This window comes from Pongo pygmaeus, chromosome 14 (assembly GCF_028885625.2).
Source record: "Pongo pygmaeus isolate AG05252 chromosome 14, NHGRI_mPonPyg2-v2.0_pri, whole genome shotgun sequence".
NCBI classification, from domain to species: domain Eukaryota; kingdom Metazoa; phylum Chordata; class Mammalia; order Primates; family Hominidae; genus Pongo; species Pongo pygmaeus.
Genome location: NC_072387.2, coordinates 82,123,992 through 82,141,347, shown reverse-complemented (window position 1 = coordinate 82,141,347; position 17,356 = coordinate 82,123,992). Strand labels below are relative to the sequence as shown.

Genomic DNA, 17,356 nt, shown 5'->3' with positions numbered 1-17,356 from the left:
TTGCTATTGTTTGTTTTCCCTTTTAAAATACAATATACATCTCACAGATATTCTTTAAAAGTATAAACTCCATAATGGCAGGGATTACTGTTTTGTTTAACAAGGTATCCCAAGTACCAAGAATAATGCATGCCGTATAGTAAATGCAGGATACACATTTATTGAATGAATTTCATTCTTTATAATAATGACCACATGTGGTAGGTGTTACATGTTATCATCCCTATTTTACGGACGGAGAAGCTGTTAAGATAGGAGAAAAGACTGTTTTTATCCAAGATCATCACATTGTTATCAAGTCGCAGAGATGAGAAACTATGTCTTTTAATTCCTCAAATAGCAGTAAATAATTTAATGAACCATTTCAAAAAATAAACTCCAGAATATGTGACATTTATTTTAATATTGAGTACTGCTATTTATTGTTTACTACATCCTGTTTGGCCAGGTGCAGTGGCTCACGCCTGTAATCCCAGCACTTTGGGAGGCCAAGGCAGGTGGATCTCGAGGCCAGGAGTTCCAGACCAGTCTGGCCAAAATGGCGAAATTCTATCTCTACTAAAAATACATAAATTAGCCAGGTGTGGTAGCGCATGCCTGTAAGCCCAGCTACTGGGGAGGCTAAAGCACGAGAATCACTTGAACCCAGGAGGTAGAGGTTGCAATGAGCAGACATGGCACCACTGCACTCCAGCTGGAGCGACAGAGCAAGACTCTGTTTAAATAAATAAATAAAGCTGTTTAATGATACTGGTTTTGCTTTTTATTTTAAAATATTTACTTTTTTCCTAGTGTTTGGCAAGTTGACCTGTAACAGGTCCTTGACAGAGCAGAAAAACCACAAACTCTAAGAATGGCCTGAGGAATCCGTGTTCAAGAGAAATCATGCTGAGAAGTCCCAAATATTAAGGTTATTTTAAAAAGGGTGGCTTGAGAAAAACAAGGATAGGGAGCTCCTCCAGCCCTCCTACTGCACAGTAAGAAGTCCTTGAGGGATACTGAGGTACCATAGGGTGTGTAGAACCAACTTTAAAGACCTTGTCTAACTGCCTCTTCCCCAATAACCCCTGTACCACCAAAACCATCCTGGGCATTTTACAGAAACAATAGAGTATAAATGATTTGCCCAAGGCTGCAAAATTAGAAAGTGGCCAAACTGTGGCCTTCTCTGTTCTCTACTATTTTGACTACAGTTGAATTTTTTTTTTAATTGAACTATCTTTCTAAATGTGCAAAACAGTTTACCTGCACAATATGACGTGCTAGGAGAAGAAAAGAAAACAACTGAAGTTTGGAGTGGAGGTACATCTGTCCCTCTAATTGCTCCTGCTGATGTCACTGCTCCTCAGAGGAGAGGAAGGAAGCTAAGCCTTCTTATTTTGTCTGAAATATTGGTTCTATGGCAAGACTTAAGTAAATTATCTCTTAAGACTAATAGTGCAGCAAAGTAGAGCATTAAAAATACAAATTAAATTATAATTATTTATTTCTGGATAATATCATTGATAAAAACTGCCCTTAAAATAGGACATAAATGTTTGTATGCAACTTTGCTAAAATCATGTTTTTACTCTGAAACAGAAATATAGGCAATGCAATTCAATAAATGAACAAACAGTATTATTTTCTCCATTTGATAGAACAGGAAACATTAAATGACCTGGTCATGGTCACACAGTAAATGAGAGTGTCAAAATATCGCCTAATGTTCTAATTCTAACCTGCTAGAAAGTAAACTCTAGAAGGGCAGGCATTGCCTCTCTTGGGTTCACTGCCAGCACCTAGCACAGCATCATGCACATCACCGGGGTTAATGCTAGTATCAGTACACATGCTCAGAATAAATATTAGGAGAGTTAACTGCACTTGACAAAGAAGCCACGTAAGTAATAAATGGACAGTAGCTCCATCTCATATCACGAACAAGGCTAACTTGTAATGAAGAACTGCAGCAGCCCCCATTTGTAAACCAGAAGTGTTTTCCTTTTAGAATAATGAAATATTTGAAGAAAAACTGCCACCCATTTCCAACTGTTACATGGTAGAATGAATCAATCTACCATTATTTTTTTGTTAGTAGACTATAACTACAAGATAGTATTCTAGGATACCTGGTCAATAATACAACCAAGTTAATGATTAGTCCACCCTTCTATATAAATGTTGATTTATGATTACTATATTCATTGTCTAGGCTGAGATACTTTTGAAAATAAAGGGGTGCTATTAATATTTATTCACAGGAATAATGGCAACAGTCTTAGGCAAACCAGAACCTATCAGTCAACTTAGTTCAAAGAAAAAGTATTCTCCTTTTCTTCTTTCTTATGGCACCTGCAAGAGATCCCCTGCATATCTCAGCCTATTTCTTGTTTCTTGCCTAAATTTCCTGACAAAGTGATGCTAAAAAATAGAGACAAATTACTAAATAAATACATGCATATGCGTCATCTAAGGATACACAGCAATTTTCAGATATAGCCCATATTAGGATTTCAAAAGCAGTTGATTATAAAATTGACTTGCAACAATAAAAGCTCAACTATAGGATACGTCAATATCATAGACTTGTCTTGTCAATGTTTAAGATGACTACTTCCAATTTAACCTCCTTCCCATTACTGAACCGTAGCAGTCACCACCCCATAGTCCCATTTTTCAATCACTGACTTTTATATTCCTTATCACAAATCCTGAGGGACTCTATAGAAAAAGCTGAAGCTTCTTCCCACCAGCAATCAAAACCATACAAACCTCTGTCAGCTGCTTCAGTTGGCTTTTGTTTGTACTTAATTCTTCTGCTAGCGCATTCTTTTTCACTTGTAGTTCACAGATTTCCTTTCTTAATGGATTCACTAGCTCATAGAAGCGAACCTTGAAAAAATTAAATTAATAAGCAGTCTTAAATCCAAATTACAATTAAAATTTGCTAATTTGTAGTGCTCTCACTTATCAGTAATAAAGATAAATATTTACAAAACTACAACAAGACAGTCATTAATGGACCCTAGCAACCAATTCCTTCTATCAAGCCTTAATGTTCAATTAACTGCCCTCAAGGGCCAGATGATTTATAACTTCTTACCTTTGACAGTCTTTCCTCCCTTCTACTGACACTCCATTACTACTCATCTACTACTGCTCACTCCATACTAGCTGCTTGTAAACTTCTGGAACATATCACAAATGTTCAGGAGTCTTGCTCTTGCTGTCTCTTCTGCTAGAGAAGTTCTTCCCCCATATAAATGCATGGCTCATGCCTTGTCTTCCTATAGGTCTCTGACCAAATATCACCTTGTTAGTAAAGCCCTCCCTGATTTCTTTACCTAATTTAAAGTAGCACTCCCTATTTTTCACCCCTGCTCTTTTCTTTATAGCACCTTTGACAAACAGATATTCTACGTATTTAATTTTTAAGTTATTGTCTGTGTTGCTCCACTTCAACAACCTGAGGGCAGGGATTTTTGTCTGGTTTATACACTGCTCTATTTCCAATGCCTAAATATATGATAAGCACTCAATAAATACTTGATGAAGAGGTAAAGTGTATTCTTTATTTTCATCCCAGGCTCTTGGCAAAGCTTTATTTACTGCTGTCCCTACAGTGGAAGTCTAATCAGAATGAATCAAGAGGTATCTTTCACGTCATTACTTCCATTTAGTTCAGGTCTCTCTTTCCACTCACACTTGTCTCAGAGAAATTTTCCTACCCTAGCTCAGTAAAGTGTTCCATCTGACAAGGTCCCATAAAACTGAGAAATCATCACAGCAAATTAGGAGAGAGTAATTAGGGGTTATTACATAGGCATGCAATCTGAAACTCCTTAACATATGACTGTATTACAAGAATACCATTATTTGGTAAGAGGCAAATCTTAATATTAGCCCTCAACAAAAAGAATCTGCATATAATTAATTAGTTAAGGATAATATTGTCTGTGAAAACAAAAGATGTAAGAAGGAATACTAAGAAAACAAACAGCAAAAATATGTGTAACTGCCACCAGTGTGATACTTTATATCTACTGTAAATGAAGCCTCAAAAACAGAATTTGAGATATTTGTTTTGGACAGTACACTTTGGACAGAAAAGCTGTATTTGAGCCTTTTCTTTAAAAAAAAAAAAAACAGCTGAACAAAAAAGTAACTTTATCAGACATCACTAATCTGCAAATCTTTTCCCAATGAGAACCAAGAATAGCAACCACCACTCCAGCAAAAACAATAGACACCATTTTTATGTGTTTACTATCAAAAACAATAGACAACATTTTTATGTGTTTACTATCTTCTAAGCACTATGCTCACAAGCATTTTACATACATAGTCATAGTCTTTACAATTATCCCCAGTAGAAAGGCATTGTTACTATTAACTCTTTTTACAGATGAAAAAATTCAAGCCTCTTAGGGTAAAATGACATCTACATATTAAAAAGCAGCAGTTCTCAACACATGGTTTTGGGACTCCTGGACTCTGCCCCACTCGCCACTCTGAGATCCTTTCAGGGAACTCACAAGATCAAAACGACTTTCCTAGTAATTATTAAGATTTTCTTCCCGGCTTCATTCTCATTCTCTCATGACTGTTCAGTGGAGTTTGCCAGTGGCTACATGATATATGACATTATCACTCTTAAGGCCAATGGAATTGTGTGCTTATTCTTGTGTTTAAAAAAGTTCTTAGTTTAAAATTCTAGTATGGTAAATATTAATAGATACAGCCCATATAAACAAACACTCATTGGGGTCCTCAGTAACTTTTAGAATGTAAATGAATGCTGACACCAAAATATTTGAGATCACTGCCATAGATTAATCCTAGGTGTTCTAGATTTGTGTAACCAGCACTGCAATCAAGATCTTGAGCCAATCTCTCACCACAAAGTTCTTTCTCATCCTATCCCTTTATAATCACGCTGACTCCTCTCTCCCACTATCCCCAACCAACCTCTGGCAACAACTACTCTGTTGTTTATAATTTTTCATTTTGAGAATGTAAGAAACCACCAGTTTATGATAATTCATTTCTATGGACTATGCAGTCATTAACTTCAGACACCTATTTATTGCCTGACTTTGGAGGTCAATGGTCATGATCCTTTAAAATTTGGATCTCAACACCATTCACCATCCATAGCCATAAAATAATGTATCAATTGGGTACTTCAAAAGTATTGCTACTATATAAATGGTAAATTTTAGTCTGAAAATATATGTCATAGTTAAAAATGGATATAAGATACTTACAGATACATATTCAGGAATAGAAAGGTGATCTTCAGGAAAAGCTTTTAATTTAATATATTGCTCTTCTGTCAACTCAAAGTCACGCAAGTTTCGACGAACATCTCCAGCTTTTTCTCTTAGCTGAAGATTTGTCTCTTCTAGTTGTTTCTGTCTCAACAAAATGGTTTCCATTTCTTGTTTCATTAATTCTTGATATTTGCTACATTAGAAGAGAATTTATGGCAGGCTTTAAAAAAGTATTTGAGATCTAATTTTCTCACAGTTTCCTATTTATATCAACATAAAGTTAGGAAATGAGAAGCCTGACAGTATTATTTACTTACTCCAGCTAAATGTTTATTTACTCATATTAATCAGTTAAGTATGAAATGACAATTCCATACTAATTATTAAATGTGTAGCCATATAAATTATTAAACAGAGAATTGATATTCTTAAAGAATAATTTTAGAAATTCAAATTATAAAATTATATATTTCTTCTGCTTCAGGTTTAATGTTAAACATCAAGGACTCTACTTATTAAAGTAATTTTCATTTCCCTTTTATCCTGATACTTCAAGGATATCTCTTTAAGATGGTAACACTGAACCACCATAAAGTATTCACTCAACCAATGAGGTAATGAAAACAGTAATCTGCACATACTCATCATTCTCAAAGAATACATGTAGCAGACATTATTGTTAGCTGCCTACTGAAAGATTCTGATCAGGAAGGGACAATCTGATGTTATTAGTCTGTTCTCATGCTGCTAATAAAGACATACCCAAGACTGGGTAATTTATAAAGGAAAGAGGTTTAATGGACTCAGACTTCCACGTGGCAGGGGAGGCCTCACAACCATGGCGGAAGGCAAAAGAGAAGCAAAGGCATGTCTTACATGGTAGCAGACAAGAGTGCTTGTGCAGGGGAACTCCCATTTATAAAACCATCAGATCTTGTGAGACTTATTCACTATCATGAGAACAGCATGGGAAAGACCACCTCCATGATTCAATTACCTTCCATCAGGTCCCTCCCATGACATGTAGGAATTATGGGAGCTATAATTCAAGATGAGATTTGGGTGGGGACATAGCCAGCCAAATCATATTACTGATTTTCCCCTTCCCTACTATATCAATCCCATTAACAGACAAACATGCTGTTATTTCAATCTTACAACAAATGAACAAACAAAACCACAACTCTGGACCTCACTGCACTTCCCCCTTTGTTAGCCACCCCTTGGAGCAAACTTGCTCAAAAGTTGTCTATAATTATTGTCTCCAAATCCTTTCCTCTTAAACCCATGGCGATCATATTTTTACTGTCTCCAATGAAATCTCAATGACATCTAAATTGCAAATGATCAATTCTTAGTTCTTTTCCTCCATGAGCTAATGATAGAGCTTCACACAAGTCACTTTTCTTTCCTTGATACATTTTCATCACCTGGCTTCCAAGACACCATACTGTTCATTTTTCTTCTATTTTACTGTGGTTCCTTCTCAGTCTCCTTTTCTGCTTTGTCTTAATGTTGGAGTACTTGGTCCTCTTCTGTCTGTACGCACTCCTTCTTGGGGAATTCATCTAGTCTCATGACTTGAATACTGTCTATAGCCTAATGATCCCCAGATTTGTACCTCTACACCAGACTTTTCGTATACCTCCACATGGATTTCTAACAAGAAAACTCTAACTTAACATGTCCCAAATTGAACTCCTGCTTTTTACTCACAAAACCTTTGCTACCATGATTTCTTCCTTCTTAGCTGACAGAAATTCTATTTTTTCATTTGTTCAGGCCAAAACTTTTGATGCAATCCTTGACTCCCCTTTTTCTCTTAAGCCCCACATTGAATCCATCAGCCCTCCAAAAAATATTCAGAATCCAACCATTTTTTATCACCATCAGCTATCAAGAGTTTTATTACAATAGACTTGTGACTGCCCTCTCAGCAGCATCATTCAATCTGATATGTCTTACAGAATTAGCGTAGAAGACCTATTATCAAATGCAGTGGTTCTCAAAGTATTGTTTCTGGACCAGCAGCATCCGCATCACCTGGGAACCCGGTAAAAATGCACATTCTCAGGACCCCACCCCCCCAAGTCAGAAACTCTGAGGGTGGGATCCAGTAGTCTTTTTTAACAAGCCCTCCAACTGTTCCTGATACATGCTAAAGTTTGAGGTCCACTAATCTAATGTGATAGTGGCTGATAAAAAGGTCTGATAATTTTTTACAATATCAGTTAAGTAGCAAAATCTTAAAAAGAGAAAATATACCTGTTTTACACGTTTACCTGTAATTAAAACATAGAACTAAACATTCACATTTTTATACAGGATCCAGATATTTTGAATACAGAGGTATGATTTGATTTTGTGTAAATCATCATGTATGATTTCCAAGTTCAATTTCTTTACAATGGCATGAGATCCTAAAAGACATTTAGGAAGAAACCAATGAAGGTATCTTATATGGATTTCATGTTTGCCCTCAATCTTTAAACTTGTGTTGCTTATATTTAATTTCATAATTTTTTTAGTTCCTTTTATTGAATCTTTCCAAAGAATTTATTTCATTGTTTATATTATTTTTAATTAAGTTACATAAGTATAATTGCCATAGGCATATTTAAGCGTGATAAGCCCACAACTGAGCTAGAGAAAGTACGCAGGAATAATAGAAAGTACTTCAGGCCAGGAAAGTCCAATGGGTCATGAGAATCAATCAATATGTTGCGTAAAAGAAGAAAGGTTAATGGTGGTCAGTTTACACAGCTTCCTTTATCATATATGGTTTACACTGACCAACATTTGTTGAATGAATGTTGAATTTTGACTTTCTGTATTTTATGTACCATATCGAGTATCCTACTTTTTGTGGTCTAGGTGTAAAAATTATTGTTATCTCTGACTTAAAATTTCTGTATTTTAGCTTACAATCACAACCATGAACAGGCAATAAAATTACTTTTAATTGCTAAATAGATGTTTTTTTTTTAAAAAAAAACTTTTCTTACCTGGCATCTTTCTGTTGAAAAGCCAATTGGTTGTCTAATCTCAATGTTAGTAGCTGCTTCTGGTGAAGTGCATCATTCAGTTTCTCCTCCAATTCTTCAATCTTCATAAAAAGATAAATTATATGGTTTGTCATAAAGAAAAACTTTCAGTTTCATAATAAACATATTTTAAAAACACTTGAAAGAAACAGGCTAAAAATGGATAGAGGGACCAGGCACAGGGGCTCACGCCTATAATTCCAGCACTTTGGAAGGCCAAGTGCTGTCACCCAGGCTAGAGTGCAGTGGCGCAACCTTGGCTCACTGCCACCTCCTCCTGCCAGGTTCAAGTGATTCTACTGCCCCAGCCTCCTGAGTAGCTGGGATTACAGCCAAGCGCCACCACACCCGGTTAATTTTTGTATTTTTAGTAGAGACAGGGTTTCACTATGTTGGTCAGGGTGTTCTTGAACTCCTGACCTCAAGTGATCAGTCCACCTTGCCCTCCCAAAATGCTGGGATTACAGGCATAAGCCACCGCGTCCGGCCTCCTGCCTCCAGTTTTGCCAACCTCCAAATTTATATTCCTCTATCTTACCTTTAAAAAATGCTATCAAAAATTTATTTTCAGCTGGGTGCAGTGGCTCACGCCTGTAATCCCAGCACTTTGGGAGGCTGAGGCGGGTGGACCACTTGAGGTCAGGAGTTCAAGATAAGCCCAGCCAGCATGGTGAAACTCCATCTCTACTAAAAAAATACAAAAATTAGCCAGGCATGGTGGCAGGAGCCTGTAGTCACAGCTACTCAGGAGGCTGAGGCAGAATCACTTGAACCTGGAAGGCGGAGGTTGCAGTGAGCCGAGATTGCACCACTGCACTCCAGCCTGGGAGACAGAGTGAGACTCCGTCTCAAAAAAAAAAAAAAAAAAAAATTACTTTCCTAGTTTTAAATTCTTCAGAGGATCCTCACTGTCCTCAGAATAAATTCTAAACACTGTGGCATAATACAGTGGTATTTCTTGATCTAGCCAACTACTTTTGTCATTAGCTTAAAAGGAAACTCCATTTCAGCCAATATAAGTGCTTGCCATCCCCCAAGTATGCTGTGCTTTCTCAAGCACTTAGATTTTGCTCTTAGTCTATTTAGAAAATTCTTTATTCCCTTTGCTTCAACCAAGATGATTCCTGTTTGCCCCTTAAAATACATGAACTTCAGGCAGGGCGTGGTGATTCACACCTGTAATCCCAGCACTTTGGGAAGATGAGGCGGGCGGATCACAAGGTCAGGAGATGGAGACCATATGGGCTAACATGGTAAAACTCTGTCTCTACTAAAAATACAAAAAATTAGCCGGGTGTGGTGGCATGTGCCTGTAGTCCCAGCTACTCGGGAGGCTGAGGCAGGAGAATCGCTTGAACCTGGGAGGCGGAGGTTGCAGTGAGCCGAGATCGTGCCACTGCACTCCAGCCTGGGCGACAGAGTGAGACTCCATCTAAAACAAACAGACAAACAAACAAACAAAAATAAATGAATTTCACAGCCAATCCATAATATACGCAAGTAAATCCCTCCTCTTGCATCATCAAGTCCCTCTTCTCTACTGAATCATTCTATCATCAAGCAAATGCTCCCTTGATCACATCATTCTCTTTGCTACAGCACCATTTCTCTGCCGGTCTTCAGTGCAAAACTTCGATATAGTTTTTGCCCCATACTATTCCAGTGAAACTATTCTTGTTAAAGTCCATAATGCCCTGTCCATTGTTTTTTTCTGCCTATTTATCTTATTTGACAGCATGACTTGATACAGCTGACCACTTCATTCTCTTTTAGCTTCCATGATACTCTTCTCTAGTTTTCTTAACTCACTAAATACTCTTAAGCTTTCTAGGCTCCTCAGCTGGACTACCCCTTTGACTTACTTTATAGCCCTCTGTTCTCCCTAGGAAATACCATACAATCCCATGGCTTTAGGTGCCACCTACATGCTGATGTATCTTTCTTTCTTTCTATCTATCTATCTATCTATCTGTGTGTGTGTGTGTGTGATCTATCTATAAGAGTGTGTGTGTGTGATCCATCTACCTATAAGTGTGTGTGTGTGTGTGATGGACTCCTCCTAAACTCTAACTGACAATTACATTTAGGAATCTATAAGTTACATCTTCAAAACTAAACATAAATATATTCTACCTCCCAGATCAGTTTTCTCCCAGCCTTCCATTCTTATAAATGGCCCCAGTTAAATAAGCTAAAAACTTAGGAATCTAACTCTTTCGCTTCTGTCTTGTCGGCCCTTAGTCTATTATTTTAGTGCCATTTTGAATACAGAAATCAGGACATGTAACTCTTAACTGCTAAAATTTGCCAATAGCTTTTCTGACTACATAGTCTAAAGCAAGAGTTAAAAAATGGTGATGGGCTAAATACAGCCCATGAGGAAAATCTGATAGAGCACAGGTAGCCTACAAAGCATAAAATATTTTCTGTCTTGGCCATAAAAAGGGGGACCTCTGTCATATTCATTGGCATATATCCAGCAACATCTCAATAAATAACTTAAATCAATATAAAATGTAAAATAAACACATTCCTTATAATTACTATTTCCCAAATCAAGAATACTGTTATATGTTGAGCATCCCAAACCCTAAAATCTAAAATTCAAAATGCTCCAAAGTCTGAAACTTTTTGAGAGTCACTATGACACTCAAAGGAAATGCTCAGTGCGCCCTTTTGGATTTCAGACTTTCAGATCTGGGATGCTCAAGTGGTCTAACACAAATATTCCCAAATTAAAAAAAAATTCAAAAATCTGAAATATTTCTGGTCCCAAGCATTTTAGATAAGAAACAACCTGTATCACAAGGAAAAAAAAACATTTTTTTCAGGGTTTCAATGTTTACAATTTCAATTAACTTCTAAATTGAGTCCCTTAACTCAGGGACAAGCTGGGAAATGTATTCATTTCCCAGGTAATAAGGAACCCACAGATCTCTAATGAGAGATAAACATTGGGGCATTTAAAAATTTTAAAGAGCTCAATTCTGTGGCTCAAGCTGTAAACCCAGCACTTTGGGGGGCCAAGGTGGGAGGATTGCTTGAAGCCAGGAGTTCGAGACTAGCCTGGGCAACATAGTGAGACCCTGTTTCTAGAAAAAATAAAAAAAATTAGCTGGGTGTGGTGGTACATGCCTGTAGTCTCAGTTGCTCAAGAGGCTGAGATGAGACGATTACTTGAGCCCAGGAATTTGAGGCTGCAGAGAGCTGTGATCAAGCCACTGCACTCCAGCCTGGGCAAGAGAGTGAGACCCTGTCTAAAAATTTGAAAGGCAAGAACAGAGAAGAGGAAAGGAATAAAGAAGTACAGTAAGGAAGGGTATCTAGGCAGCAATAGATGGAAATAAAAGTGTAAAGCTAACAATGCTCTACTATCAGGAAGTTTGGCCTGAATAGCTACTCTTCTGAGTAGCTTTTCTACATTCTTTCAGTTAACAAGCAGCTGACTGAGAAGTGCTTTTAAAGTATTCTTGGACCTGCTTGTTCCTGTTTTTAGACATGGAGAATTCAAATCAATATGGCCAAGACTATTCCTAGTAACAAACTATAATAAAGCCATGTATCCATAACCATTTGTATTGCTGCCACAATGGAGTGGGACATGTTAGATTCAAATATTTTCTAACTAAAAAAAGATTTTGATGGGTAGAAGAAAAAACTTACTTGCCTCCCAACATCAAACCTTCCCTTCTTTCTGACATATTCTGGTTTTTATTAGTAACAACATGTCCAGTTAGCTTCCCATCCCTTGTAGGTAGGGGTGGTCATGCTATACAATGTTAGTCAATTGAGGCCACTGGCTTGAACTTCTGGGAGAACTCTTTAAAGAGGATTGACTCATTTGGCACACCCCCTTTTCCACTATCCTTCTCCTTATTACCGCCTGTTACATGTACACAATACTGGAGGCAGATAAGCTATCTTATGATTTCAGGTGAAAAGCATATGTTGAAAATAGCTAAGGTTAAAAGGAGCCTGGGTTCCTAATGCGATCAAGGAGTAATCATACGAGGTCTAGTAAAATACCTATTTTTGGATTTTTGTCATACCAAAGAAACAAAATCCTTCTCTTGCTTAAGCCATGGTTTCCAGGTCTCTGTTACCAGCAACCACCATTTTTCAAGTCTCTGGTATTAACTGCTGAACTTAATCCTTGAAACCCTGGGCAGTTGGTTCAATCTCTTTCCAAAATAGAAATACCTATAATATTTATTAACAGTTGACTATTCAGGACTACTTAAACGCTTCCGATGACAGGAAGCTCAGAAACTTAAGATCAGGCCATTTCAATGTTAATAGCAATAACAGGCTTACATTGAGCAGAAATCTACCTTTCCTGTGACTTCCAACCATTATCATGGAGCTATAGTCTAGTGAGGAAAATTTATTTTTCATAATGTTAGCATACGATGCTCAATAAGCTTTGGAGAATGAATGACCAATTAAAAATACCTTTCTTTCAAGACATAGGCTTTAGGTTTCCTGCCCAGGCTAAAAAGTGTATGGAATGGCTGGGTGCAGTGGCTTCACACCTGCACTTTGGAAGGCTGAAATGGGTGGATCGCTTGAGGCCAGGAGTTCGAGACCAGCCTGGCCAACATAGTGAAACCCCCATCTCTCCCAAAAATACAAAACTTAGCTGGGCGTTGTGGCGTGGGCCTACAGTCCCAGCTACTCAGGAGGCTGAGGCACAAAAATCGCTTGAACACAGGAGGTGAAGGTTGTAGTGAGCTGAGATCATGCCACTGCACTCCAGCCTGGGCGACAGAGTGAGACTCTGTCTCAAAAAAAAAAAAAAAAAAATTAAAAGAAAAAAAAAGTATATGGCAGCACTACCAAATTGAGCCCCTTTCTTCTTTGCTTAAAAATTCAGAGAGGATGCTACCAGATAGATTTGAATCAAATACCGCATGGTGTTACCAGATCCATTAGGCTTTTGGGGACTCTGTTCATTTCAAAATACCCCATGAACCTTCTTTGCTTTCTTCTAGAGCTGGACCTCATTGAAACACCAAGAAAACAAACAGCTCTAACACCAGGAGTCCAATATACTTCTGAGTCCTCACAATCGACCAGAGGGACAAAATTCAGTGGGGTGTACTAGCTTTAGAATCACTGCTCACAAGAAACGGTGTGGCACTTTGTTCATCTGGAGTGCTTCACACATACAGACAAAAATAAAGACATAACTAAACATATTATAACACATACAAATAAAGGTGTTATTTTAAAACATATAAAGAAATATGTCACATGCCAATTTATACATAAACAAATAAGTGAAAAAATATATATCATGTGTGTAGTGCTGTTTGCCTGTCTAAGGTGGTATTCCCAGGGCATGTAAGAAGTAAACATATATATACACACACACACACATTAACGTACATATACATACTCTTTAATAAAAATATTTTTTAAATATTCTTTCATCAACTCCAGACTCACACTTTCTCACATTTTAACATCTCTAAAATTGGGATGCATTTTACAATCTAAGACACTTAACAATTCAACTGAAGTTTTTAACCTTAGCAATGTATGTAATGATGCATCTTACAACAGAGGTGCTTTAGGTTCAATAAATTATGGAAAGCTAACTCTACAATAGGTATTTCTTCATATATTTGAGAGCAAACATCTTATTCCTAAGGGGTCTTCAAGCAGAAAATCCTGAGTGCTCATATGATAGAGAAAAAACTCTACTAATAAACAGCAGGACAGCCATTTTGGAGAGAATCTGGCAGTACACTTAGTTAAATGAAGGAGACATTTATATATGTCAAAGACATGCTCACAGAGGTTCAGAAGAGAAATGTCTAATGCTGCATGTGTTGCAAGGAGCTGGAGGCAATCTGGATGCCTAGCAATGTAGAAGTAGAAAGACTGGTAGATGCACACAAAGAATTATATAAGAGTTGGAAGCAAAGGACTAGATGTACACAAAGTAACAGATAACTTCAAAAACAATGCTGAGTAGGAAAAAAGAGAACTAAAACAAAGCATATAATTTACATTTCTGTAAAGTTAAAAGATACACATTCTCAACAATACATGTAAACAAAACATTAAAATGTTTGCATTAAGAAACGGAATGAGCTATAGGAATGAAAAGAATAAATACATTAGAAAAACAGCAGCCTTTCAGGGATCAATGATGATTATGTGAAATAACTCAGGAACACGACTAATTCAATCTTCTACATTTTCAGTCAAACTAGAAAACCACAACAAAAACTACATTAAGCACCATGGAAGTAGAAAAATAATAACATTGTGCTGAGTAAGTACAGCTACAAATAAAATAATATGTAAATAATAAGTTTATTATTACTATACACCAAGCATCTATGAGCTTACATACATTGATTAATCCTCCCAATAATTCCACAGAACAAATACTATTATCATTTTATAGGAAATCAGGGAACAAAAACATTAAGGAATTTAGTAAGGCTGGAATTGAAAACCCAAACTGTGTGCACCTAGAACTGTAATTTGGATTTGTTACACTAGAGAGCCTGTCATGAATCAGCCAACATTTCTATAATATAAAGCTTACACCTAAAAAGAAGCAAAGCCATTGACAACCAAGCACGATGCAAGTTGAAAACAAATAATACAAGAGGTGGCTGAACAAAATGTAAGTCTGGATATGGTATATAGGCGGCACTTAAAAAAAATACTTGTTGACTGAGTGGGTGAATTAATGAATGGGAGATAACCTCAGGTTTCTTCAATGAGTTGCACTAAGATCTGGAGAGGTGAAGGTAGATGGAGTTCATGTGAAACGCAAAAAGAGTAAGGGAATAGGGATGGGAAACCACTGGATGCATGGATAAACCCAAGTGACCTAGACTAGGTAGGTGACCGTATAGGGTACCTAAAAGAAAGTGTTAGGAGCTTCACTTGTGTAGAGTCTAGGCTTTAGACTTCCTAGGTTTGAATCCTATCTGGCTCTATCATTTTCATCTGAATGGCCTTGGGTATGCTATTAACCACCTAGTGGCTTTGTTTAATCAGAGCAAAATGGGGTCCAGTCATTCATTTAAGAAATAGCTGGGCACTTAATTTGTGTCAGGCACTGTTCTAAGTGCTGGAAATACAACCGTGAATACAAAAACATCCCCGTCCTCATGGACCTCATAGTCTATTCACAGACAAATAACAAATTCAGTCCGATGGCCATAAAAGGCACAGAAAATGAAAGGGATGAAACAGATAAGGATGCTATGTTAGCTGATAACAACAACGGCTAATACTTCTCGTGTGCTTATTTTTTTTTCTCCCCTCAAAATTTGTATATTGAAACCTAATCACCAATGTGAGTAGCAGGAAGTTGGGGCCTTTGGGGTGATTAGGTTATAAGGGTAGAACCCTCATTATTGGGATTAGTGCCCTTATAAAAGTGATCCCAGAGAGCTAGCTGGGCATGGTGGGGAGCACCTGTAATCCCAGCTATGTGGGAGACTGAGACAGGAGAATTGCTTGAACCCAAGAGGTAGAGGTTGCAGTGAGCCAAGATTGTGCCACTGAACTCCAGCCTGGGTGACAGAGCGAGACTGTCTCCAAAAAAAAAAAAAACAACAAAATACCTCGTATGTTAGATTTTTTAAATTGAGCCTACAAAAGTAATTCATCCATATCTACGTTTAAATCACTCCATATTTCAATACTCAAATTATTATTATTATTATTTTTTTGAGATAGGGTCTCACTCTGTTACCCAGGCTGGAGTGCAGTGGCACGATTTCGGCTCACTGCAATCTCTGCCCCTGGATTCAAGTGATTCTCCTGCCTCAGCCTCGGAAGTAGCTGGGCCTGTAGGCGCAGCACCACTATGCAGGGCTATTTTATTTTATTTTATTTTATTAGTAGCAAGGGTGGTCTCACCATGTTGCCCAGGGTAGTCTCGAACTCCTGAGCTTGAGAGCAATCCACTGGCCTCAGCATCCAAAGTGCTGGGATTACAGGTGTGAGCCACCGCACCTGGCCTCTGATTATTATTATTATTATTATTATTATTAGTTTTTGAGACAGAGTCTTGCTGTGTTGCCCAGGCTGGTGTACAGTGCCACGATTGTGGCTCACTTCAAACTCTGCCTCCTGGGTTCAAGCGATTCTCCTGCCTCAGCCTCCCGAGCAGCTGGGATTAGAGGCACCTGCCATCACGGCTGGCTAATTTTTTTTTTTTTTTTTTAAGTAGAGCTGGGGTTTCACAATGTTGGCCAAGTTGGTCTCAAACTCCTGACCTCAGGTGATCCCAACTGACAGATAAAACTGTGTGTATATGTCATGTACAACAGAATGTTTTGAAGTATATGTACACTGTGAAATGGTTAACTCTAGCTAATTAACAAATGTTTTACCTCACATAGTAATTTTAGTAATGAGAACACTTAACATCCGCTGTGTTTTTCAAAAACACAATGTTTTCCAAGATTACAGTGTCATTAACTATAGTCACCATGCTGTCCAATAGATCTCTTGAATGTATTCTTCCTATTCAACTGTAATTATGTATCCTTTGACCAACACCTCCCCAATCCTCCTTCACCCCTAACCACGCCAGCCCTTGGTAACCACCATTCTATTCTCTACTTCTATGAACACCAAAATTATTTAATGGCTGTACTTGTCAAGAAATATAAATGTATCATTTCAAGTTCAGATAATGTGTGTGTGTATTTAATTCTTATTTACCTGGCGTTTGAAGACAATAAAGCATGTAGAACACAAAATTTAAAACTGATCTTACCTTTGTAAGATAATCCACTTTCAAATTGTCGATCATCATAGTTTTCTGGGATAGCTCAATTTTTAGTAACTGAATATTATGAAGTAGTTCTTTTCGTTCAATTAGCTGCCTGGTGATTTTGACTTTACCCTCTCGCTCTTCTGATGAGGAAATATCATCCGTAGGAACTGTTGTTTCTAAACTAATATCTTCAGATTCCAGAGAACTAGAGATGTTCACTTTTTTTGACTCCTTTGAAATTTTTCGAGACATTTTTATTATTATGGATCAGTTTTCTTCTCTAATTCAATTTTAATATT

At 37.5% G+C, this 17,356-nt stretch overlaps 1 protein-coding gene across 8 annotated transcripts in view; it reads right to left on the bottom strand.

Moving 5' to 3' along the window:
- PIBF1 (progesterone immunomodulatory binding factor 1) overlaps positions 1–17,356 on the bottom strand; it is a 233,896-nt gene that overhangs the window by 214,798 nt on the left and 1,742 nt on the right. For all 8 annotated transcript variants that reach the window (XM_054446984.2, XM_054446978.2, XM_054446979.2 and 5 more), the window contains exons 2-5: positions 17,058–17,356; positions 8,261–8,361; positions 5,250–5,448; positions 2,755–2,874 (exon numbers count right to left, since the gene is read on the bottom strand). In XM_054446984.2, coding sequence (XP_054302959.1) covers positions 2,755–2,874; positions 5,250–5,448; positions 8,261–8,361; positions 17,058–17,309 — 672 coding nt within the window. In that variant the 5' untranslated portion in view covers positions 17,310–17,356. The remainder of the gene's footprint in view (positions 1–2,754; positions 2,875–5,249; positions 5,449–8,260; positions 8,362–17,057) is intronic.